Below are 27,594 nucleotides of genomic sequence, written 5' to 3'. Positions count from 1 at the left end.
GACCCTATTCAGGTGTTACAAACGTGGAGAAAACCCGGAAAACTCCACGTTTTCTGGGTTTTCTCCACGTAGCCAGCCTGTCCGAACGCGGCGCGAAACCGCGACCGAACTCCCAGTGTTTAGCAACATAACCGCTCGGCCACTGGTGGACATTTTTAACAACAAATATGTAATTAAATTGATTGTGATAGATTATCCTATTCGTAATATTTCATTATTATTTCCTTAAATATGTATATATTCTACGTTATATCATAGCTTAATATATTAAAAGTTGAAAATAAATATATTTTAAATATTTTTGCCGTATTCAATGCATTTTGAAGTTTTACAAATTACGACGAGTATTTCTTCTGTTATATTTTCTTCCCGCAAACATTTCTACAATACAGCACAGAAAACTCAATGCATATCCAAGTAATAATAATAAAAGAAGACTGAACAAATCTTCCATATATAAAGAACGAATATTTGCAGATTCTTTCTTCCGTCGATGATGAACAGTTTCCTCCAAATGCGTAATAATTCCGGATTCAAAAATATGAGATACTCTGAAAAGTATATAAACAATACAAATATTCAAATGATTATTATTTTGAAAATAAAATATATGCATTTAAAAATATGAACAAAAGCTTACACTTTGCTGAATTCCTTTTTGTATAGAAATCCTCTTCTTATGCCATATGCCATAGTAAAAGTAACTAGAGAATCTTCTGATAAAATGAAATTATCAACTCCATATTTATGAAGCTTTTTGTATGCATATTCATTGCCTATATAAACAAATTTTCCGTTTAAAACCTTTTCGAAAGCATCTTGTACCAAATAGCCTTTCGTTTTATTAATGTTTTCTGCCAAAATTCTTCCATCTCTTGATTTACTTTCCTAAAATGGATAATAATTATAATTATTTCAAAATATTACTTCGACCAAATAATTTTTCATTAAACGATTATTTATTGCTAACGCGCTGATTTGAATAGGTTTAGACTATCTCCATTCTAACTGATAGATTATATCAAACATTACTCCCAGTTTTTTGCGTATTGATTCAGTCTAACACAAGTGAGACTATTTATAATAAAATAATTTGAGACTTATCATATAGCTACTGTTGATAATTATTCTCTTATATAATTTTTCATTATGATTATTGTAGCATTCATAATAATTTCATTATTGCCATATTAATTCACTTTAAGAATACTCTGGAAAGGTTTGCAATGCAACCCGATTGCGCATTGTTACTATACTTAAGAACCCTTAAATCTATAAAACTTTTAATTGTGAATACAGTGGAACCTCGTTTAACGAGCATAATTCGTTCCAGAGTCTTACTCGTAATGCGAAACACTCGTAAGCGAAACAATATTTCCCATAGAAATTAATGTAAAATACGATAATGCGTTCCACGTCGAAAAAGTGCTCAAATGTTTTATGTATAACGTTTATTCAAAAAAAAAATTGTACAATATTTACTGTTAAGAAGCATCAATCATCATCATATTTTCTTCTAGCGGAATGAACCATCCTCAAGTGAGAATTGAATTTGCAGAAACAAAAAAAATCACAGTTAATATGTTTGATACACACTCCAATGGCTATAATTAAATATTAGAAATTAATTAATTTGACTAGAGGTAAGCAGTAATGTTTCCATCTCGTATTAAATTTAATAATTATAAATAGTTAATATTTAATTCAGATATTTCTAAAATTTAATTTGGAATCGGTAATTAAATTTAATAACCCAAGAATTTGGCATATCGTTTGGCGTGTTTATTATATAACGGGCTATGGTTGTTGATGTTTATAAGTAATATGTGTGAACACAAGTTTGGAAAAATATGTGATCACAAGCGACACTAACATGCTAGCGAAAGGAGTGCTAAACACAGACTGATGGAGCATGCCGCATGCGCACAATTCGGGACTTCCCCTCTCCTCATCACTCGTTATGCGTAATATCGATCGTTAAGCGAGATTCCACTATATTGTATTTACCATGATAATTTTTTTCATTGCTTGATTATTCGGAATAGCACAAGAATACTCTCCTTTTGCAACTGCCGTTGCCAGTTCATCAAAATCATTTGGTACGTTTTCAAGAAACGGACACATCATAAACGACATTAAAGTACCGCTGTAACTTGATACAAGAACTATAATGCATAACCACCAAATCCCAATTATTAATCTGGACGGTAATTTTCTTAGTGAATTTATTTCAGCCCCTAAAATGACAGTAAAACAATGTATTATTATAACAAGCAATGCCATACTATTGTAACATTAACTGTTGTATAGTACCTTTAAGTGTGAGAGATCCAAAAATAAGCCAGAACACTTTTGATTTTGGCCATATTTTATTGCTTTCTGATAATTTGAAATCCGTTTTTATGATCCAATGAAATATAATAGTAAAAACAACTAATGATAAGAAAATAGCTAACCACATCTGAAATTATATTTAATTTATAATTATATATAATTTACTGTACATTTTATATTGTTAAAGTAATTAGTATTCTGCTCACCTCTTTAGAATATGGTTTTATAAGAGAAGTCCAATTTGGTTTCTCTTGTGGAGTCCTTACTAAGAAGCTCATATGGGAAAAACTTACGTGTGGCGTGTAATCGATAACCATAAAACGTTCGTACGTAATAAATGCAGGAACAAAGGCAATGTCAGCTTCCTATTTGAATAAAGTATTATTATCTTAATTACTTAGAAATTATTCGTTATTTATAAATCAGTATCATAGGAAAAGAGAGTAATATCTAGGTAATCCTTGCATGATATTTGCTTATAATGATATTTATAAACAGTAACAATAAAGTATAAATTATATATTAAAATTTTTTTAAAGAATGTTTTTATATTATAAATATTTATTATAGAAATAAAACTATATCATATATGCCTAATAAATGTTAAAACTATTAGTATATAAAACTAGTCTTGAGAATAATCAAAGTAGGCATTCACATAAGCACATACAATCTACAAATTACAATACACTACTTCTGTAAGGTTTTTTTTGTGATTTTTGGGTTGATAAAATGTAAAAACGTTGAGCAATAGAAAAAAAATTAAGGTTGTCAAAATTCGATCGAACACAGTACATCCATCCCCCGTGTTATATTCTATAAAAGCCGAAAAAGTAAAAATAATTATTAAACAAGATTTGTTTTATTTTCATAAGGGGTGAACAGAAAAGTGCTTTCGATTTTAATTAAAACCAATTATCTATATATAAATTGAAAGAAAATTTCAGTTTGTCCGACTTATTTTGAATAAACGGCTGAGGCTAAAAATACGGTTCAAGTATCAAATTGAAGGTTTTATCCTGTAGATTTTGAGAAAGGAGCTACTGTTCGGGCATGCGAAGTGGCAAAAGTACAGTTTTGAGTCGGGGTCAGGGGCGGACTGGCCATGTGGAATATGTGGAAAATTCCACACGGGCCGTATACAATTTGGGCCGTTTTTCTAAATATGTACAGTACATAATATACCGTTTTGTTCGGTTTTATTTTTAAAAAAATTCATTTATTTTTTTTTTTCGTTAAGTAAGATAAATTTCAATTTTTAGGTGTAATATAGATATATCTGTAGCCCTTTATCGTTTTACCTGTCCCTACCAGAGGCCGAAGTTAAATTAGTCCAGCCGACTCGAGTCCCTACATTGGCCGACTCGGCCCAAACACAAAACATCCTAGGAGAAAAATAATCAACAGACAAAAATTGGTCATTTGTTTACGTTGCTAGAAACTATTCACCACCCCTATGAATCTTTGGAAGCACGAGTTACTGGTTTTTCACCCAGCCACCAAAACGTTGATTGTAATCATAACAGATTTAATGGCCAATTATATCATTTCCTTTATTTTAGATAAGTAAAAATGTTATTCAATAATAATTTCTCTATATTCCAAACGATTTAATTAAAAATAATCTATTTTTTTAGGTTCAGCTAACTAATTTTTAGTTTGCCATTCACCCACAATGGCGTTGATTGTAAATGGGCAACCTGCGGCGTCGAACAAAATATTACAAAACACTATAACGCTATATAAAATAAAAATTTAAAATACTGACATCTAGTCGTTTGTAATCGCACTAAATACCAAAAGCCCGCTTCGTACAGTACATACATTCGACGCAACTAGAGTTGGTCCTTGGGTTGGTTCATTTTTGCGTCTTTAAGGGATGATAGAATTGTGTACAAATGCACATATACTTTCGTAGACTGTCCATACGCGCTTGACCCCTTTTCAAGACTAAGTGAAGTCCAAGCGAGTATACGTATGTACGTACATTCGTAAACAATTTTATTATCCTTTAACTAAAGACGCAAAAATAAATCAACCCGAGGGCCAACCCTAATTGCAAGCACTATCTGGTAATTTAACCCGACTTCACTGGACACTTCATATAGAGCTGTAAAGTTTTGCCAACGCTTTGTATCGTCGCATTCACTTTTTTGGTTTTTTGCAAATTTTACTATTAATGTACTGTGGTTTATCCGAATTGTAGAAAAACGTATGTTAAATATTTGAAATTTTACGGAAATAGAATCTTTAATGTGAAATTTCGAATTTTAAATATCCAAGTTAGAATTTCTGTGTAATAATAATGTTACTATTAATTTCCAAAATTTAAATTTAAAATGTTTGAACTTGTAAATTATTAATATTTTAAAAACAATTCAGACTTAGAACTGGTCAGTAATAAATACAAAAACCACTTATGAAAACGTTTCAACTTTGCATTACAGTACTTTCGATGCTGGATTGACTTTGAGGTTCGCAGGTGGTTTTGTACAATAAAAGCTCGATGACATATATCTGATATGTTACATTCGCATCAATTCCAGTGTACCTGTGTTAATTTATGAATATATGAATAAATATTTGTGATTTACCGGTAAGAGATTCATTCGAGAGGTATGAAATGAGTAATTACAATTACATACTAGATACTGCATTTCGAAGCATGGAAAATCGTTTACAAAAAACCAATTACTTTATAACGACTTGGCATGTTTGGATCCAAAAAATTTTTCTGAAAATATTCCTGAGAATGCGTTTCAAAAATTAAGCAGTATTTTAATGCAGTTTAATCCAGAAGCAACTCAATATTATTTCAGAATTGCAACATTTTAAATCGTCGTGGAATATTTTAAAGGAAAATGTCAGTGAAACTTTTATAAAATTAAACAAAAATGAACATTCTACTGATGATCAACTAGAAAACGATAAAGATTCGATTTCATCCTCTTACTGCAAAGCTTGCAAAAATTGTCCTATTTGTTGTTATAATATATTATTCGGATATAACGTGTTAAATGGTGCTTATTTTATACTTGGTCAGGCATACAAATATTTACTATCTATGTCTGTAACACAAGTGTCCTGTGAACGGAGCTTTTTTATGTTAAAATTCATTAAGATCAAGTATCTCGCAAGAAAATCTAGAAGCTTTCGTGTTAATGTCAACGGAGAAGGATATTTTAAATGAAATAGATTCTGATGATGTCATTAATATTATTGCTCAACAAAGCAAAATTCTAAATAAAAAATTAATGTTCTAGACTTGTGCTTATTGCAATTTTTGTCAATGTTGTATTTTGAATATACTGTATTTAAATATAAATAGAAAAAAGTTATTTTTTTTTATTTATGGGCTGGGCCGGTAATGATTTTTTCCACACAAAAATTTTAAGGCTAGTCCGCCCCTGGTCGGGGTACTTTCCTCCTGTTAACTATAGCCCGAGTAACGCCAGGCATACTCATCTAGTTGACTGATTAATTTAAAATTATAAAGTTTATAAATGCTATCGAAAATTGTTGATAATGTTCTTATTTTAGAATTACTAACTATGATATGAAAAATTGTATAATTTTAACTATATTTTGAATTAATATCGAAATATTCTACAAAAGAAAATAACGCTTGCAAATTTTAACGCAGCTAGAATTTCCAAACATTCAAATTCTGAAAGTTTCAATTAAATCACTGGAAAAAGTTGACAAGTTTAGCTAAAGGGTATAAAAATAAAAATTACTCGAGATGAAGCAATGTTTTCTTTTGTAGAAGGAAAGAAATGATGAGTGAAAGAACTATGAAATGTTTAACAGTAAGCCTTTAATCCCTTTTTTTTAATATTTAATTCAAATATAGTTTATTACACATACATAAAATATTATTACAATGACAAGGTTATCATACAGATGAAACAATTAATGCCTTATATATCACCTAAAATGCATTTCGGCCTCTAGTTTTAATGGCCATCATCAGTTAGGTGAGCATCTTTTAAATATAGAGAAAAAAATTATCGTAAGAATTTATTACAAGACACACAAACAAAACGATAAAATTATAAAACTATTAACCATCAAAATGTTTAAAAACCGTACACTTAACCGTCGACAGCTTTACAATTGCACTGTGAAATCTTGACAATATATTATGCCACACAGTGGATTATCTAAAAGGGGCGTTGTTTCACACATACTGCTATCAAAGAACTTCATAGCTTTATTACTTCTCATCCTTCACTGAGCTCCAACTACCATATCCTTATTGATTATTACCAAGTCAAATTAGCTTTAACTGTAACCCCATGAACTCACTGACCACATATGGTTGGTTGGTTGGTTATCGTTAAGTATTACTATGTATGTTAATTATCATTAAGTAGTATCATGGTTATCATACAAGTATTAAAGTTAAATACACTACTCCAAATGGGAAAAGGTCAACATATGGTACTGTGTCTGTATATGATCATTTGAATAAGGTAGTTGGAACTTGGTGAAGTTTGAGAAGTAATAAAGCCATGAAGTTCTTTGATAGCAGTATCTGTGAAACAACGCCCCTTTTACATAATCCACTGTGTGGCACAATATATTGTCAAGATGTCACAGTGTAATTATAAAACTGTCAACAGCTAAGTGTACGGTTTTTTAAACATTTTGATTGTTAATAGTTTTATAATTTCATTCTTTCGTTTGTGAGTCTTGTAATAAATTCTTTAGGATAATTTTTGCCTTATATTTAAAAGATGCTCACCTAACTGATAAGGGCCATTAACACTAGGGACCGAAATGCATTTTAGGAGATACATAAGGCTTTTAATTGTTTCATGTGTATAATAACCCTATCATTGTAATAATATTCTATTCTATGCATATATGTGTAATAAAGCATATATGTATTAAAACTATGAAATTATTATATAAATGAAAATACACATATATATATACACAAGATGTTAAGGTTTGTTATGCTGTAAATTTAAGGGGTGGTAGAAATCGATGAGATGTGCATTTTATTTTTTATGAAGCAACCTAGCTAGGACCGGAAACAAAAATTGGTGGAATTATGGCCCACAGAGAATTAGCACGCGCCTGTGTAGTAGGCAAATATCGTCACACCTTATAATAAATGAAACCTTACTGATAATTTTCTACGTGTTTACAATAAATGTTCGAAACGGCGACTTCCAACTTCGTTACATAGAGAACAACAACGAACCACGTTTTGTCGTACTCTCTCGAAGAGTGCTTGCTTTCCTCTGATAATATCAAAAACTGGAATGGTACGAATTGACAGTTCTATTTTCATTGGTGTTTCATACACCATATTCTACGAATTCACAGAGGAAGAAGTCGGGAAATGGAGCGTGCAAATTTTCTGCGAGCCACAGTTTCCTTAGTTTCTGTTTTCGATGCTAGGTTCCCTCGTTAAAAAATGCTCATCTCGTACGCCTCTGCCACATCTTAAATTTACGGCACGTGAAACATTAGCACCATTTAGAAACTATGACAGATAACGTAATAAAAAAAGACATTCGAGAAGATTCGGAAACGTGACGGAAAAGTCATAAAAAAATTAGTAAAAGCAGAAAAACAGTTTAATGTAATGAAAACGTGTCGTGCGTTTTAAAAAAAAATGTTAATAAAAATTACACTCCTTTTATAAATGGGACTTAAGAATACGTAGATATTGAACGAAATAGTTAAACTTAATCATAAATATAAAGTGTTTTAACCTAACTATATTCTATATTCGAAATATAATAAGATCCGACTTCAGAATTTTGATTGTTATAGTAATAAAATGTTTGTATTATTCGGAATTTAGAATTATGTATGTGTATGTGGCACGATTTTGTTCACCCTCTTTAAAGCTTAATAACTCCTGTGCTTTTTGCTTAATCATCAAACAGGATGAACAAAATCGTGCCCCCACACAAACACACACTAACTTCCAAAGATATAGAAAAAACTCCCGAATTTTTTTTTTTTTTTTACATTTCTCGACGTTTCAAGGTCTTCTGAGTCTAAAAACGTATAACTTTGGAAGGGTCACTTTTTTGACTGATTACTGATAAAAACTATTCTACCATATGTATATATTACAATACAGTAGAGCATCGATTATCCGACTTCCGACCAACCGTCACATCGGTTAACCGACCGCGTTCCAGTCGGCAAATTCAAATGTCCGGTAGTGATGTGGCGCTACAATATTTGGCTATATCTTGGCTACTTCAATATTATTTTTGTTAAATTTTTGCGTGTTTTAACTGGCAACACTGGCTCGACCATGGAAGAGAGGCCAATATTTAAACGAGGCTTAATTTTATTTAACGACGCTATCTAATTGCTGTTTTTAAAACGTGTGCGAGATTTAGCGGCAAAAAAACGATGGTCAGCTGTGAAGCGAAAGAAAATTTTGGACTTCTTTTTCTAACGAATAGGCTTACTTTATGTAAAATATGTAACCCGAATATATATTTTTTTGTTTTATATTTTTCAATATATAGTACAGTACTGTATTTATTTTGTGCAAAATAAAGAAATAATTTTTAACGATACAATAGCGACGATTATTATTATTTTTTTAAAATTGTTACGCTTAAAATCGATGAAAATTCAACGCGAAGTAGGTTAATAGCGATATAATAATATATTATACTAATAATGTATTTTTTCATACTTCTCGGTTATCCGTTTTTTCAGTTATCCGACCAACCCCAGTCCCAATTCAGTCGGATAATCAATGCTCTACTGTATACTTAAAATTGTCGCAAACGTCTTTCCGGCACAAAAAACGAAATACCGGTAAAATGAAGTTATTTTATTATCAACAATTAATTTATTATTACATCGTCACAATGCTGGGCTGCAATTTTTAATATTTTTCAACTTATATAATTTAAAATATATGATCTCAACCTCAAATTAGCAGTGTTTTTCCCTGTACATTATACTTTTCCTTTAAAAATCGAGTCGTGCCGGTCATCTATTTAACTCCTTTCAGGGGAAAATTTAAATTGAAATAACATGACTTCTGGTATTTATCGGAGGTTTGTATATAGTTAATCGGGGTCTTCTACTCCTAAGGTTTTCAAATCTTATCTTATCTTTCATTTATCTCGATTCTTCAGATTAAAGAAAGACAGACAGGCAGACGACAGTGGGACTTTATAGGTTTATAATTTTTACAATTGCAGCCAAATAAATAATAACAGTGGAATTGGAAATTGCGGAGTCATCAAGAAATGTTTGAACAAGTGGGCGAAGCTCATGGACCCGAAGTCCTTAGTTAAATATAAATTTATAAAATAAATTAGATAACATACTCCATTGGTAAGTTGTCCGATCATACCGTTCCATTTTCCGTCTTGTTCTCTTCCAAAACCTTTTGGAATTGGAGTCACTACTTCATATCTGATTTAGAAAAAAATGTCATTTCTAACAATCGCTACAAATCAATTACCTTTAATAATTAAAAAATAACTTACTTAAATCTCAATTTTTCTCGTATTACACTAAACGTCTTAAATAATTCACCTCCAGTAATAATTTTTTTAGATGAATCGTAACGAAAAAACATTGGAATCTAATCAAATTGAATAATTAATAAGACAAATTTTCAGTAAAATTTTTATTACTTACGTCCAGTCCTGATATCTTCCACACGCTCTCGTTTAAATTACCTGAAGTAACAACGCAAATGATTTTTATTATACTTAAAAATTAAGAATGAGAATTTTTTAGACAATTAAATCTTATGTGACTGTATAAAAAGCTAAATTTTAAACTAATTGTTTTTACTTACCAGATACTTCCCACACAATTATAATAAACAAAAAAATTCTTATGAAGTAGTTAGTATTAAACATTTTCAAGTCGTTATCATTTTTAACTGAATGCAATTGTTAGAATATTAGAGATAAGGTAGATGTATAATCGTTGTCGTTCCAAACTTTCAATATTTATTTCCATTGTGTTTAAATAAAGAATGAAAGTCTATGAAATACATATAAAAGGACGTAAGAAATAAAGCATGGTTGCCTGCAACGAAAACAATGAAATTTTTATATTTAAATCTATAAATAAATAAATAATAGAAACACATGAATGAAATATATAATGCGTATATATATATAATTCTAAATACAATAAAATTTGAGCATTTTTAAAAATTCAAATTCAATTACAATAAAAATTAAAGTTCTTCTGCTTATTTTTTCTTAAAAGTAAATTTATTTAATGCATTTTCTCATGCATACCTTTAATAAGGGATATTAACATCTATAATAAATAACAATATTCCACTATATTTAAGCATTACACATTACAACAACGTCAATTTCGTTACGATGGTTACTTGGTTTTAATTAATATTGATTTGCAAAACACTTCTTCTTGGTATTTCGAATTGAAACTTAAACAATAAAAAAAGTAAATTCACAGAGTAATTATTTTCTATTTAAATACACTTATAATCATAATTTAAAATACAAAAATACAAGCCAGATAGAATGGATTTATTCATGCTATCGATATTTAGAAAAAGTGAATCTAAACAAAAAAAATATTTTTATAGAAACAACTTTTGATCGTTGAATAACAAATGAAGGTGAAAATACAATAGCTGTTGTAGCTAATGTATATCAAAGAAATATTTTAATATATTAATTACATTATATAAATAAATCTAATTAATTTTCTCGCGTGAATCTTCGAACTTTCGACATTGAACCAAACAAATATACAGTAGTTCCTCTTTATATCGCGGATTTGGATATATCGCACATTTTTTTTTTTTTTTTTTTTTTTTTTTGGTTTCCCAAATTTTAAAAGCACTTGAGTATATTAAATTTTAAAATATCAATTGCCGTTGAATTTCCTTTTGCGACGAAATACCGTATTTTATTCCTACCATTGCCCTTGAAACTCTAAATAAGAAATCTAAATAAGCAAACAGGTGGACAGATCGATTACCAAATACGTTTTCTTTTGATGTTAAAAGTTATTTATTTATTGTTTTCTTATATCGACAGTATTTGTATTTAAATGTCATTATTAAAGAAACAATAATGCTAAATGGATGTTCGTGGTATCGATGTTTACGTAAACGTCACTTAATACGGTATAACCACGAGTAAAATTCAGTATTCAAACTAAGCTTATTTTATATCAGAAACACTTGCGGATGAAAGAGTAGAGGATAAAGATTCCATAGCGTGTATAATCTATTTGTATAAGCCCAGAAATTTTTGTGCTCGGTTATATCGCGCTTTTTCTGTCTCCCGACAAGCACGATATAACGAGGGGCTACTGTATTAAAATGTATTATATAAATTTATATAAAAAATAATTGAAGATCAGGATAGAAGTTAATAGATAATATTAGTAAAATAAAACGAATCACTAAATAATTTTGTATAATAGGAAATCGAGTGCCACATAAAATTTTCATTTTTCGCTTAGTTTTCCTTAACCATGTATGTTTAAAACATTCAAATTTTTTAAAATCTAATTAGTAATTATTTTAAAATGTTTTTAAAATGAATTAATGAAATCACGTATTTTCAGTCTGAGACCAGTGTGTTGATTATTTTCAGTTCATTTTTATGGACAATAAGTTCCGATAAAAATAAAGTGCTACACTTATTATGGATATAATGGTCACGCATTAGTCTATATACGAAATATTTTGTCATTACTGATAAAGTCGCATTACTGTTATTGATACAAATGAATAACATTTTGTTGTGAATAATTAGAAAACATTTACAATTAACTTAACGAATTTGTTAATTATAATGTACAAAGAGGAAAATATAATACGGATTTTCGCGTGTTTTAATAATACTGTTTACGTGAACAAACCTTGGAATAAATCTTTATTACACAAAAGAGAAAACACTTTTCCCAAATCAATGCAACTTTAACACAGAATAATTTCAAATTATCTGGGTTTATACCTTTTGTCTGTTTGTTTTCTATCAAAAATATACATTCCATTTCAGAATTGCTTTGTTTTAAAATAAATTTTAATAAAAACTTTTACGTTTGGGAATGCAAGATTCTTGTGAATAATTTGATATTTTAAGTAGTTAAATAAATTCAAAAGTTACAACAAGAATAATAAAATCATAAACTATAAAATAATCAATTTATTCGAATTTTAAAAACAAACTTCAAATTTATTTTTAGCAGATAACAATTGTGTTTTCAAGGAAGACAAAATGCTCATTTTTAATACAAAATATATAAGCCCGTGAAATTTGCAATTATTTTACGTAAAATTGGCATTAATTTGAAGAAAAACTCACTCATCTGGCCGCGAATCGGCGATCTCGCAAATATGGTAAGGCGCCTAACCGTGTTTTGAATCCAATGTGGACTGGCCCACCGAAAAGTGGAAATTTTCCAGTGGGTCGTTTACTTGGCGGCTATTTTTTCTTTTTTTTTTTTAAATTTTTTTTAAATTTTAAAACAGGCTATGTTATATTTCACACAAGAGAAAAAAATTAATAACGTCTGCATCAATAAACGACCACAATGCATGGCGGAATTTTCACATTGCCAGATTGCGTTTTGGTTTATTGTTAAAAGAAAATCTGACACAAACACCTTATATCTTTGAGAACCAACATTTATTGCTTTAACAAACGTTTTCAACCTCATCAACAGATCATCGTCAGGTATTTTCAATTCAATGGAACGTTTTTATGAACGTTTCAGAGGATAAATTTGAATTAGATAATTGTTAAAAAATAACTTATTTTGTTTTCATGTGGTCAAAGTAAAGCATTTTGTTTTACCTTTTGACTAATACTGGTGTAGTTTCTGATTAGCAGAGAAAGTAAGTCCTGTTTGTAAACAAAGTCCACGAACACAATATAAAAACAAAAGGTAAAACATTAAGCTGTTAAAAACAATTAATAACAGTGGGCCATTAAATGTAATTAGAAGCGAAAATGTGCCAAATTTTGTCCTTGATGTAGTGACGCCCTTCTGTTATTCCGGCTACTGAACTTCCGTCAAGTATAAAAACATTACTGAAAATAATTTCTCAAGTTGACATTTTTTATTCATTTCCAATTATTTTACATAATTTTATTGATTTTGGATTCTTTCTTTAATTTTGTTATTAACGAAAAGACTATAAGTTAAATCTTGGACGGGAAGACTGACGTCATTTCTTTTAAATAAAATGGCGCCTAAGAGAAGAAGAACGTGTAGAAGAGAAACGAAAAAGTATATTCAATGAAATGTCATCGACTTAGATATTCATTTCTGCGTGCTAATTAACTGTAATTATGAAAGTATTTATTCGAACGTTTTCGAAGAAACGAAGGTCAGGTTACGAGGCACATATGTACACTCGTTGCTTGATATTACTCTCTCTTAGAATAAACAAGGGACTGAATCCAAACGATTTACATTGCCACGCTCAAAGGGAATCCAAGGAATTCTGGCACCCTCCAAAGAGGAAAAGAAATAACACAAATTTTCAAAAAATCTTTTTCTAATCAAAATTGATTTTTTTAATTTATATTGTGTTGCGTCTTCTATTTAAACAGTTACGAAATAGCGGTCGCTATTGAATTCGTATTAAGAATTTTTTTCCGTTTAACTCATCCCCTCAAAATTAAATCTTGAATGTGCCACTATCTACGTACACCTAATTTTGTTTTCACACGAATTTGATTTAATATGTATATATAGAATACTCTAACGTATTAGAAATAGATTTCGCCTTAGAGTAGTGATGTTCTATACCGAGAACTTTTGATTTTGTCTTATGTAAATAAATTTGTTTTATTATTTTTCCTGTTTATTTGTAACTTACCAATAATTTTTACAGTCAATAGTAGTGGGTACTTCTATTATAAAATTTAATGGAATGTTTGTTTGAGCAAAAGTTTAGAAGTGTACAGACAATCTAAACTAAACGTTTTATACTTATTCTCTGGAACTCTGCAGAAAATATCGGCTATCACGAAACCTGGATAACCCATTCCCTTCCCCGATTTCATTCTTTTCACACTTGTAATGTACAGTCAAACCTGTTTTTGTGCGGTCTTTTTCTGTGCGATTTTTATTTGTGCGATTTGTTTTGTGCGATTTTTTTTGTGCGGTATATGAAAATTTCAATCAAATTGGAACATAATTGACTCCTGTAAAATTTTTAAAAACTCTATTGGTTGTTTTCTATGACATCAGCAGGTTTTTTCATTTTTTATTCAGTAAAATTTTTTTCTCATACGTTTATTTCGGTCCCCTCTTATTTTAATAGCATAAAAACCATAAATATTATGTTATATTTGAACTGATGCAGTAAGTTAGCTCCCCTCCAGCTTTAGACTGCAGGTGTGAAATTTCACGCCTTGTTAAATGAAATAACACTTCCTGCAGCTTATTTATCAAATAAAATCATTATTTAACAATTATTTTTAACTTTTTATTGTTAGATTCGTATTTAAGTGGAAATAATTAATTAATATAAAAATTAAAATTCTTAGAGGATTTTTTCCCCATTAGGTGTTGCAGAAAAAGGCCCAAGGAGTTCAATTCCTAGTTATTTCGTACGGTTTCGAGTTTTCTGCGTGAGACTTTTTTTATGCGGTCCCTATCCCCCGCATAAAAACAGGTTTGACTGTATTATATAAGTAAGCATTGCCTTATATATAGCGAAGGCGCCAGAAGGTCTATTGATTATATTCTTGGTTATTTCAAAAAGTTTAGGGTCTTCTAGATTTTAAAGCTTCGTCGAAATAACGCTGTTAATTTCAGTTGGCATAAAATAACCAAACTTTTTACATGCTTTAATTTTAAAGTGTGTCCTTAATACTTTTCGTCCGGACAATCTACTAATACACAATATGTCACAATATGTCATGAATGATGTCATTGTTGTGCAAAGAACGGAAATTATGTATCAGTAAATTAATAAAAATTAACAATTTTATATTTTAAGTATAAAAAATATTTTATTATTTATAAAATAAATAATAAAATTTATTATTTATTATTATTTTCTATAATATTTTAGTTTTATTAATTAAACTTTTTCGTTCTTAGTACTAATAAAATTCACTTTTTATACAAACAACAGTAAAAAGAAAACTTTATTGTTAACATAACTCGGCAAAATTTACACTTTTTTAGGAAACACTGTAAAATTTCAAAGATGAATTTCTTACATAAATAAATGTATATTAATGCGGAGTATCATTTTGAGGTAAACTAATAAAATCTGTTCTTTGTATAAACTTATTTTTTACTTTACAAAAACGCTGCATAAATTCTTCTGAAATAGTTAGAATAACAGGAAGCAATAAAATTCCATGAAATAAAGATATTACCATAACTAAAAATATAATTTTAAAACAAATTACAAAAAGATCCGACGGCGCAAAAGACATGATGAGTACTCCTATAGTAGTTGATGTGCATCCTTGTACTATAGGATAACCAACATTGTTTAATGTATATTTTAATTTATTGTTTGGAGTTTCATCTTTTTTACAGATATACGAATAAGATATGTGCGCAGAATAATCTACACTAAATCCAATGGATAAAACTAAACTGATCATTGATATGATGTTTAGAGGAACGTTCCAAAGCGTCATATAACCCATTACTCCCAATTCAATGGATACAATCGTAAGAGCAATAGAAATAGAACAGTTTAAGTTAGGTACTAACGCAAAAAATACAATAATTACAAAAAAGGAAGAAACACACAAACACTGTATTGTCGTATATTCTAATTCGCTATTCATATCGTAAAGAAAAAATAGTATATTGTGTACAAACATGGAATATTTCGAAGAATCTGCAACGTGAAGAAGATTCTGCATTAATTGGGTTTCTGCTGTAAAATTCGTTAAATCTTTACTTTGTAATATGTATCTAGATGCAATTATTTCTTTTCCATCTTTGCTGAAAACCACATCGTTTCGATATCTTTCAGCCCATTTAAATTTCAGGAAAACATCACGAAGTCCTGTGACAAAATCATCCGATTGGCTGACATTGAGTCCTCTTAAGAAAAACCAAGAATTTTTATTGTTCACAAATTTTAAATAGGCTTTTAGCCACGAATCAGTCAAATTTGTCATACTTGGAAGATTTTCCATTTTCCTTAACATTTTTTCTATATCGTTTTGCACAGTTTCGTTAGAATAATCCATGCTTTGATTGAAAGCAACTTGTATACTGAAAGGATATTCCATAAAATATTTATAACTGTATAAAGTATATTCTTTACAATAAGAATAATCAGGCATTGCGGAAGTGTAATAGAAAGCAATATGTATATTACGAATGTAATATATAGATATAATTAAATAAGAAATGAAGCAAATAACGACTACTATTTTAGCATATACATTTGTAAGTACATCTCCTAATAATTTAAATATATAATTAACATTTATCTTGCTTAAGGGTGAGTTGTCTGTTTTGTATTGGTTTGATACAATTCCTTCCATTAAAAGTTTCTTAAATAATCCTGAAAATAAAATAATTAATACATTAATAATATAACATAGAATATTATTTGTAAATGATTATTCAAGTTCGTTAGTTAAATGTATGCAAAAATTATTGCATTTTATGACTTTAATTGATAATTTATCTTATTTTTACGATTATTAAACTGTTAGGAATAAAATAGGTGTGATATAAAAAGTAGTTATTTTATTTTAATTGTTTAAAGAAAGAAAAATACATATAAAAATTCCATTAAAATATAAGAAGAAAAAAGCCTAAAGTTATGTTTATAAAGTTGTTATTAGAATATTTTATATCAATAAAATATACTTGATTCTTTTAAATATATATTTCTATAAATATTATTCAATTATTATATTATTTATACTAATTATACGGTAAAGACAATATAAGTAATGAAAAAAAACCTATTATTGTTTTGGTATGTAAAAATTCCGCGACGAAGGTCATAAGCTAAATTAAGGAAAATCATATGAAGAGGGAAAAAATGAGAAAAATCTATTTTAAACAGAATCCAAATTTTAAAATTATAATTAATTTCGAAATATTTGCTAAAATTTTATTTCAATTCTAGATGATTTTTACCTAACATTTTCAAATTAGCTCTATTATTTACTTTATTTTCATAAAGTATAATAAAATGTTTTCGTTAAAAAATCAAATACCAAGGCTTTTTTTTAATAATGAAACACACTTTTGTCATTCTAATAAATAATTTTACTAATTTTAAGATAATGTTTATGTGTATGTACTGTATGTGTTTGTGAGTTCGTTTCCATAATAATAATATAATGTAAGCCTTTGTAATGCAAAATATCAGAAAATATTGTGTAGATTGCAAAACATTAATTACGTCAATACGGAATTAGAACAAAAACATGAAAAAGTTCGAATGATAGATTTGCATCTTACAGAAATAAAATCTTTATGATTACAGGAAGGCTCGAGTATAGTTTATATTAATTTATAGAACTGAGGCCTATCTAATTAAATTAAATTATTTCATTCCTATCTTCCATTTCTTGATACCGTGATTTAATAAAAATTGAATAGCAACCATTTTAATATATTCAATGTTAAGTTACACCGGGGATCATAGATTATACGCCGACAATCTATGATCCCCGGATATGGCGCTAAATTTAAATTTTGATATTCTTATTACAGTAAGTTTATAAAAGATTGGTTTATGGCCTCCTGTTGGTGTAACTCGAAGTAAATTGCCCTTTTTGCCGATAGAATAACACGTCACTGCTGATCCATACACACGGTTTAGGTAACATTCTATCTATATCGTTTCTCGCTCCATCGTTTCCTGGGTCTTGTTCCCTGGAACATCCAAGAGAACATAATAAATCAATTTTGGATTACCAATCTCTGTTTATTCTCACCATACATTTCTTCCATTTTATTCTGCAATAAAATATCATCGACTATTCTCATTATTTTTTTAATTCTTGACGTATCTCAGTATTGTTTTTTCTATCTAATCTTGTATCTCCTGCAACCAGTCCTATACTTTTATACAGTATGTACATTCTTATTCGTGTTTTCTCAAGCATTGGTTAATTATTCAATTATTTGTTTTGAATATGTATTTTTTGTATTGCATTCAATATCCTTTTCTCCGTAACTGCTAATTATTTACTTAAGCCAATTTTCAAGGTATTTGAAAATTGGCTTATCAATTTTACAAGATTATTTCAGTGGAAGGCCATTATTTTGTTTTTTTCCATTGACATTTTTATGTCATGTCATGAAACTATTTTGTTAAGGAAATAAATATTCCTTTCAAGAACTAAACAATTAAAACACTAAATTAAATACTTTCCAGTATTAAAATTAAGCTTTCGATTTATAAATGTATTTATATAATTACTTTCCGGCTTAATGTATTAATATTTATAACATTAACATAATACTGCAATGAATAGTTTCTTTTAATTGATATATACAACCTTCATACTAAATTAGTAAATAAAAAACTTTATCACCTAAATATTTAATGTAGCCTTTAAAAATTATTTTAACTATTTAATTTCAATTTTAAAGTTTAAATTTTAGAAAATAAAAATTTATTCTGATTTTTGATACAAGATGGCGATAGTCAAGGGAAAGCCAGTAAACAAGTTCGATCAATGCAAACTCGTTCTTCATTAGTCTCGTGAACAATTTGTTTATTAAGGAAATTGTATTAAAAAAATTAAATTTTACTTTAATACAATTAACTGAAATTATCAAAAAACTAGTCAAAACTTAAAAAATAAAATTAAAAAAAAAAATTAAAATGTCTAATTACTGGAAAGGAAAAAATACTAAAATACTTATAATAATTAATAAAATAACATTTTAAAAATAAAGTATTATTATGGTATTAAAAAACGTATAAAATACAAATACGAATTTATTTTAAAATATATATTAATAATCTTACCTCTATTATTATCGTATTTAACAGGAACAAAAAATAAAGCATGAAGACCTTTCTGTTCTCTATAACCAATTATTGCAATGCAACCTCCAAAAAATGTAATTTGCATAATGTAAACAAATAAAACTGATATTCCTGTATATAATGAATATATCTGAATCATTTTATATGGTGTTGTTAACCCTATGCAGCTGGCAAGAAAGTTTGTTACTGAAGTAATGGTTACAGAAAGAGCAGCTTCTGAATACGTCTCCTTCATTCTATCTTCAATACTTTTCTTAGGATCCGAAAGCCTCCAAGATGATAATAAAACAAAAGAATCGTCCATTCCTACACCTATAAATGCGCAAAAAAATTTTTTAAACATACAATAAAGTATTTCTGCACTTAATAAAGAAATTAAAAAATGCATTTATAAATAATTAATTTATACTTTATTTGACCTTAATAATAACAATGTAAAAAAAAAATTATTTAAATACTGTCTGCTTTAAGTAACTTAACTAACTTTTTATTTTTTAATTATTAAGTAATTTTTATGTCGTGTGAAATTTTAATTAAGTAAACGCTAGATTTATTACTTTCCCGGCTGTTATACATAACAAAGGGAAAGTATGGCGATCGGTCAAAAATGACCCCCAAGATTTTTACATTTTTGGACTCGGGGGATCTTGAAACGTCGAGAAATGCAAAAAAAAAAAAAAAAAAAATCGGAGGTTTTTCTGTATGTATAAATATTAGTGCGTGTTTGTATGGGGCACACGATTTTGTTTACCCTCTTTGAAGCTGCTTAATAAATCCTGTGCTTTTGGTCGAAAATTACTGAAAGTTTGCAGGGAGGTTTGTTTATTAAGGGGATTGATGCTATTAAATTTTGGAGGTTAAAGGTCGAGGGGGTGGAGAGATGGAGGGAGGGGTCGTGTGTCATATCTCGAGTAGAGTCGGACTTAATGACGATTTTTCTCGCTATTAACATTTACAATTTTTTATAAAACCCATCCCTACCCTCAAAATTAAGCTTTTTGCCATTTTATAATAATAAATAAAATTCTTTTAGAAATAAAATATTATAACAGATGGAGCTACCAAATGTTGCCGGGAAAGTTAAGCAACTTGTCGCTGGACCTTTTTTAAAATAATTTTAAGATAAAATTTTTAAATTATTAAAAATTAATTAATTATATATATTTTTTGAAAATTTTACGTACATTTTATCCACTTAAATATATTTTTAAAAACAAATTTATATATACTTTTAATATATATTTAAAAATATGTTTAAATATATAAAAATGATTTTAACATTATAACAACACTATTTATTACTTATATATATATATTATTATAAATATGTATTATTATAAATACATCGAAATTATTGAAATATAATAATAGTCATTGCAAAATTGCAAAATTTTTAAATAAACTTATTTATATTTATCTCACACGCTATAAAAATATTAAAATTATATAAAATTATTATTTTACGAGCGCAGAAATATAAGTTTAAAGGTGTTTTTCTTATTACAAAATTTTATATTTAAATTATAATTTTTTATAACTAAAATATAATTTTAAACGCAGAACATAAGATATGGAGAATACATTTTTGCAGTTTAAGCTACAAAAAATGGCAAAAATGCTCGTTGGAGCAAGTGACAATGAATAACCCAGGTGAAGAAGGTAATGAAGAAGTTCATTAGCTTCTTCACCTGGATAATAGCTTCTGTTTTGAACCGCTGTATTTAAATAGTTCAAGGTTACTTAATCTTCTGTATAAAGTGAAACCAGGTAGAAATTACTGGTCTGTCAAGAATAGGTCAATGCTAAGCAGTGAGAGTCGAACAGAAAGTAGTGAAAGTAATATAGTGACCTAGTTACTAAAATAGATAAACAACTATCTTTAATTTCCTTATTCTTTCGGAGTGAGTAGGAACTAATAAAACCGAAAATGGAAATATAACGTGTTACAATCTGTATCTGTCGTGGTTAGCGTAAGACATTTAAAAAAAAATAATAATAATAGTAATAATGCATTTTTATAACCAAGTAAAAGTAAAAGAAATGTTAAAAATTTAACAGATCATCGAGCAAAGAACCTTGTGCATATTTAAGGAATTTTATTGCTATAGTGAATACTTTTGTAGGTTAGTTATAATGTATTTTTAAACGTAGATAATTTTAAATTTCGACATTTGTAAACAAAGTAACTATGTTTAACTTACCCAACATTAAAAATGGCACTGCAATGTTCAGGTCTACATATTCGGATCCTACAATTTGTAAAAACCCAAATGCGGCAATTACACCAATACCAGGGGATAATGCACCGCAGACTCCAACTAGTGGCTTGCTTGTGATCCAGTCTGTTGTCATACATGATACAGCACCGAAAACTACCATAACTATAATAGCTACTACCAGTACAGGTAAAGCAGATTCTGTGATTTTGCTAGTTTCTTCGTCCCACGATTTTCTTACAAATCTAAAAACTAAAATGTTTTCAAAATCCGCTTTTGCCGTTTCTTTTAAGAAAATGTCTTCCCATTTTATTGCTACGTCGAAATTTGTCGCATTGCTGCTTTCTAAATTATAAAGTAATCTTATACTTTTAACTTCCTTTACGTATCCATCATCGTCAGTAGTTACTCCACCCAAGTTATATGCGTAAATTGTTAGATAGGAGGTCAGAGGATCTACGTATATGGGATACCTTGAAACAATGAAATTAACTTTACTTATATAATATATAATAAAATTAAAATATGTTTAGTTATGAAAATTTTAATATTACTTGATAACATAATTTACTTTTGTATAAATTTCAAGAGATAGATAAACAGAAAAACTAAAAGAAAAGGTAAAAATAAGAGAAGAAGGATAAAAGAAAACAATTAATTAAATATATATAGTAACAATATTGTAAAATAAACATGTAAAAATGTTACTAAAAATAATGTGATGGGAAATTAAGAATAGCCTACCTGAAGAACAAGCGTAAAACAGATTTTAACAATAAAAAACATGGAAATTTAACATACGATAAGAACGACAAAAGATAATCACGACAGAAAATATGTTAATGAAAGATAAGAAGTATTCATAAACTACTCTATTCAATATAATATAATTTTCGTAAACTATTATAATATTTTAATGAAAAGTATACAAAAATCATAATCACACTTACTTCACTTTGAACGTTCCTCTTGCCATATTCCCAATGTTTCCTCGAAGTGATAAAACACTATTACTAAAACATCTCCCGCCTTCTGGCTTTAAACAAATATCAGAATACTTTATAGTACGATTATCGTGCCGTAAACTGATATTCCGTATCATTTGATCCAGAGCAAACACGTCATCCATAATGGATTCGCGCAACATGGATCCACCATCTTTAGCGACTAAAATCACAAAACCGCATCTGGGGAAATCGGTTAATCTACGGAAATCTTTAGATTCGGGAAAGATTGATTGGATAGCTTCTTTTTCAATTTTAGATCTTCCATTTATGGGTGTCAAAAGATATTGCAAATCTCTTGTCATAGAAATTCTTACAAATCCTATTGACGTTAGTGCGGATATAATAAGAGGAATGAAAATGAACCATAGAGGATGCCGACCTATGCATCCTCCTAAACGACTAAAAGCGAGGGATAAGTTTCTCTGCAGGTACATCAATGTCTCTCTATTGCAGTTGATATGACCTCACGCAATCGAGACTACCACTTCTCGTTCCTTTATTCGTGTTTTGAAATTTAACGAGTTCGTCCTTGACGTTGGAATAGAACTACGTAAAACCTGAAAAAAAAAAGATTTCTTTTTTACTGGTATACCGAATTAGAGACTATAATCACATAAGAATTAACTTTATTAATAAATTTATTTAATTGCCGTAATTTTTGTGTGTTTAGTTATTAAAACAGTGTTTTTATATCAGCATATTGAAATTGTTGTAATAAATTTAAACACAATTTACGGAAAAATTAAAATATAATATAGTTTAATTCGAGATTTAGAATGTTTAATTATTTAAAAAAATCATAACATTTATTTGAACATAACTATATTTAGTATGTAAAAATAATATAGCCTATAATAAATATAGGCCTATAAGAATAGCATTTTTGGAATTTTATTTAAATTTTTCATTAAGAAAGAAACAAAATTCTATATCAAAATAAAACTTTATATTAAAAATAAAATTATATTATCGACTATCGATTTAAGAATACTGACAAAATATAAATAATTATTACGAAATTCGCATCCAATTCAATTTATATAAATCATTAAATGATTTAAATGATAATTTTAAAAACAGAAAAATATTAAAAATCCCATATTAGAATATCTTTTGTATGGACTCTCCTGTAGATCCTGTTTAAAACTGTTGATTTCGATGTTACGCAGAAGTTAAAAATTCTAAAATGATTAAGAATAAGTTTTCCAATCCACAAAATTATAATTAATTTGAATAGACAAGTCTGATATTCTAAGAAAGCCTGTAAGTGTTTTATATACGATGATGTTAACATATTAAGATTTTATGCGGTGAGCCTATTGTTGCATTCATATTTTCCTCGATGTACTTCCTTTAAATAATAATTAGTATGTATTGTACGTATATTTATATATTAATTTATTATTTAAAATTATAAAAATTCGTATTAATTAAATCTCATTTATCTATTAAATATATATTAATCGACTGCTTTGTTTTTGAATGTATAATTTAACGTGATAAATCTTTTTTTACGCGGAAACATGTCAAGGATATCTGAATTTTCTAGTTTAAAATATATCATCAATTTACTTTTAAATTTACTTATCATTTTTATGGTAAAATTCGATTCCTAGATTTATTTTATCTTTTAAAAATGAAAAGAACGGAGCCAAAACTGTGTAAAATTTCAATAAGTAGAATAATGAATTAAAATAATTAACTGGATAAGCATAAAAACCAGTTTTTAATATGAAATTAAGCTGATGATAAATTTAAGAAATTTCCAGGTAATGGTCTTAAAGATAATTAAATTGGATATTTTTACACTGATACAACGATAACTTGGCTATATTTCAACTTTTATTTGAAGGAAAACACTAGATTTGATCGTCTATAACGAGCTTCTCAAGCATTAATATTCTGAATGAATTATGCTGAACAAATTTAAATATAAAAATGCTTTGTTAAAAATTATTTTTAAATTATTAAAAATAATTCAGAATACTAAACAAAAGATGATAATAAATAAAGGAAAATGGTAACATTACTATAATGTATATTGTTTAGAAAATATAAATGTTATACGTTATATTTGATAACAATTATCAATCACTTAAGTATTAAACATTATAACTTGTAAGAACAATATAAAATCTTATAATTGTTTTCCTGATAAGAATTCTATAAACTTTTATATATAAATAAATATGTAAATATATTTTATTTATAATAATTTTAACTAATAATTTCGTAAATTATTAGAAGAATAAATTTAAAGTTTTTTTGGGTCAAGTAAAAGTTTACGTGTTATAGGCCTATTGCGTTAACGAAACATATATGTTTATTTGGGTGCAACAACATTTATTTCAATGCTGAAATTTATTAAAATAATGCTAAATTAAAACGACTCGGTTTTAAAACCATTTAATTAAAGGAAGAGGAAAATATAGACAATAATTTAAATTCAAAACATGACATGTACTCGTATATAGGCTTGTATAGGCTATATATATATATATAATATATTTATTATTTTCAGTAAATACAGGAATGATTTTATTATATTAAAATGATTCATATTATTAATAATTACAAATCGCTGAATCATTATTAAATACTTATGCAAATATTCTCGCTAACACACGGCAGAAACGTCCAATAACAAACAAGATCACAATTGACGTCAGAGCTAGAAATAGAATCATGAAAATTCACTAATATCCTTGGTTTACTCATCATAGAATACAGTATTATATTAATAGATAATACATCAATACATTATATTATATAGTCAATTATTGTAAAGCTAATTTTGTTTGGAAGAGTAAACAGAGAGTTAAACACTTGTTCGGTTAAACTTTTTATGCTGTTTTCGCTTAAACCATCAATAGAAAGTTCTCGAGATCTGCGAAAATAAATTTAATTATAAATAAAAATTTCCTTTCAAATTTTTAATTGAAACAAACATATATAAAAACAAAGACAATATCAAGCTTCGATTTATCGACATTTTGATCGTGTAGGGATTTTAACCTATCAAGATTTTGAACCAGACCCCAGCTTTAGGCATTTAACAAGAAAATTAGAATCGAATAATAATTTATCTAGATTAATATTATACTTTAAAATGTAATATAGTCTAACCTAATTAATTCGAATTACAGGATATTTGAATTATTCAAAGCCGTTATTATTTCTCTTGAATTTTAAACTAGTATAACAAATACAGCTAATTTCAATATTTTTGTATAACTTTATATTTAGTATAAGTAATATTTTGAAAAACAAAATTCAAAAAAGAGAATTAGCAACGGTCTACAGTAAACACAATCTTATCTATGAAAGATATATCAAGAAGTCTCAAGCAATTAAAGGTCTTTTGAGGAAGTGGGAGGATGTCAGAACAACGGGCATCCGAATGGCATTCAAACCAGAATGAGGTTAATAGGCTACAATTAAAATGCTATTAATTACTTCCGAAAAATCCTAAAGAAGAGAGAAAAGCAATCGACATTGGACAGATTCTTTAACCTCCACAAACGGGAAAAACATCTAATAAAAATGCAAGACTGTGTATATATGTATTTTTATTATTACATATATACTTTCTTACTACGTTTATTTATATTTTTTACTTTTTGGAGTCTCCAGAAGAGAAGTAATCAAATTTCTATAAAAACCTGTGGTAAATCGATAATCGGTTAACGAATAATTCGGATAGCAAACAAAGTCTTGGAACGGATTATGTTCCTTGGACATTTTTATGTACTCCGAGCGAGGATTCTCGTTATGCAGAGTTATTCGGTCTTGACGGTATACACTGTATAAAGGCCTGGAAAGTAAAATGCAGCCAATTGACAACGTTGAAAGCAATTTTTCATCTGTTATAATTCGCGTTACTGTTTAAAAAATACTATACTAAACTTTTTCTCGATACTTAATTTTAATAATATATCAGTTTTTAATATCAATAATCAGGTAGCAATAATATTTTGGCTTTTTCACTGCATCTTATCCTTAATAGGAAATCTGTCATAATTTCTCAACTGATACTGAAGAAATACAATTTATTTATTCAAAATTTTAAGCCTATATTTCGAATAAATAGGTTGTAGAAAATAATACAGCCTAAGTTATATGAAAAACTATAAATTATTGCTAAGAATATAATATTGTACAAACAATACTATTCTTAGTAATACCAAACTGTTTACAAGTATTTAAGTAAACATACAAGTTAATAGTTTTATTTTTTTTTCCTTAGTTACTATTTATTGTATTTATTTATTTTGAGAATTCCGAAATTTTCTTTGTGTATTGTAATTTAATGTAAGTTATGATGCACATTTTAATTGTAATTTGATGCTGATAGTTTTGTACAAACTCGTTGCTAAATTATTTAATAAATAAAGCAGAACATTTCGTAAATTAATATTTCGTTTAGTAAATAAAACATATAAATAGAGCTAATTTTTTAAAATAATAATTATTATTATGATTATTATTTTTAATTGCTCGTACTATATGAAAATGGAAGATTGCAAATATTGTATCTTCACTTAAATAACAATAGTAGATACAAATATATATTTAAAATGCATCACTTTCACTGTTAATAAAAAAAAAAACATAAAAAATTAATAATGAAATTCACGAAATTTCTTAGATCTTCTTCCCTGTGACCCAGTGGCCTCTTTTAAAGATGTTACAATGATATGCGAGATTCAAGGTCGAAGGGACGATGTACTGTACTTTGACCTTAATCTTAAAAAGCATCTACACATTCAAATTTCTTGCAACAAAAAATTGAGATCAAGAACATTTGAAAATAATAATCTGTTTACACCATTATGTAGCACTTTCGAGATTCAATAAATGAACATTATTTGACAAAGTTGTGGACATCATGAAATAGACACTTTCAGGCGACAATATTGACTTCTCACCAGTTTTTATAGTTAAATATGGTGCGAAGAAAGTAGCAAGTTATGAGAAATACCACCACTTAGATTGACACATTACTGATGTCGATATTCTACCCTTTTTTTAAGGATTTTTCGAATATAGCCGAATACCGTTCTCAATATAATTAATT

General features: G+C 28.0%; 2 protein-coding genes across 2 annotated transcripts; both read right to left on the bottom strand.

Moving 5' to 3' along the window:
• Window positions 1-328: 328 nt before the first annotated feature.
• Window positions 329-11,248, bottom strand: LOC136984405 (glutamate receptor ionotropic, kainate glr-3-like). Its single transcript, XM_067281373.1, has 9 exons — window positions 11,230-11,248; window positions 9,976-10,016; window positions 9,822-9,919; window positions 9,660-9,747; window positions 2,541-2,699; window positions 2,314-2,461; window positions 2,008-2,237; window positions 641-888; window positions 329-551 (listed from the first exon to the last, which is right to left on the bottom strand). The coding sequence occupies exons 1-9, from the start codon at window positions 11,246-11,248 to the stop codon at window positions 329-331; spliced, it is 1,254 nt and encodes a 417-aa protein (XP_067137474.1).
• Window positions 11,249-15,428: 4,180 nt separating this feature from the next.
• Window positions 15,429-24,418, bottom strand: LOC136984382 (patched domain-containing protein 3-like). Its single transcript, XM_067281352.1, has 5 exons — window positions 24,333-24,418; window positions 22,461-23,074; window positions 21,496-21,983; window positions 19,274-19,606; window positions 15,429-16,837 (listed from the first exon to the last, which is right to left on the bottom strand). The coding sequence occupies exons 2-5, from the start codon at window positions 22,949-22,951 to the stop codon at window positions 15,537-15,539; spliced, it is 2,613 nt and encodes an 870-aa protein (XP_067137453.1). The 5' UTR covers window positions 22,952-23,074; window positions 24,333-24,418; the 3' UTR covers window positions 15,429-15,536.
• Between the last annotated feature and the right edge of the window lie 3,176 nt (window positions 24,419-27,594).

This window comes from Centruroides vittatus, unplaced genomic scaffold (assembly GCF_030686945.1).
Source record: "Centruroides vittatus isolate TY-2023 unplaced genomic scaffold, ASM3068694v2 contig_918, whole genome shotgun sequence".
In the NCBI taxonomy this organism is placed as follows: Eukaryota; Metazoa; Arthropoda; class Arachnida; order Scorpiones; family Buthidae; genus Centruroides; species Centruroides vittatus.
The sequence above is the reverse complement of the archived record's forward strand: the minus strand, read 5'-3'. Positions and strand labels throughout refer to the sequence as shown.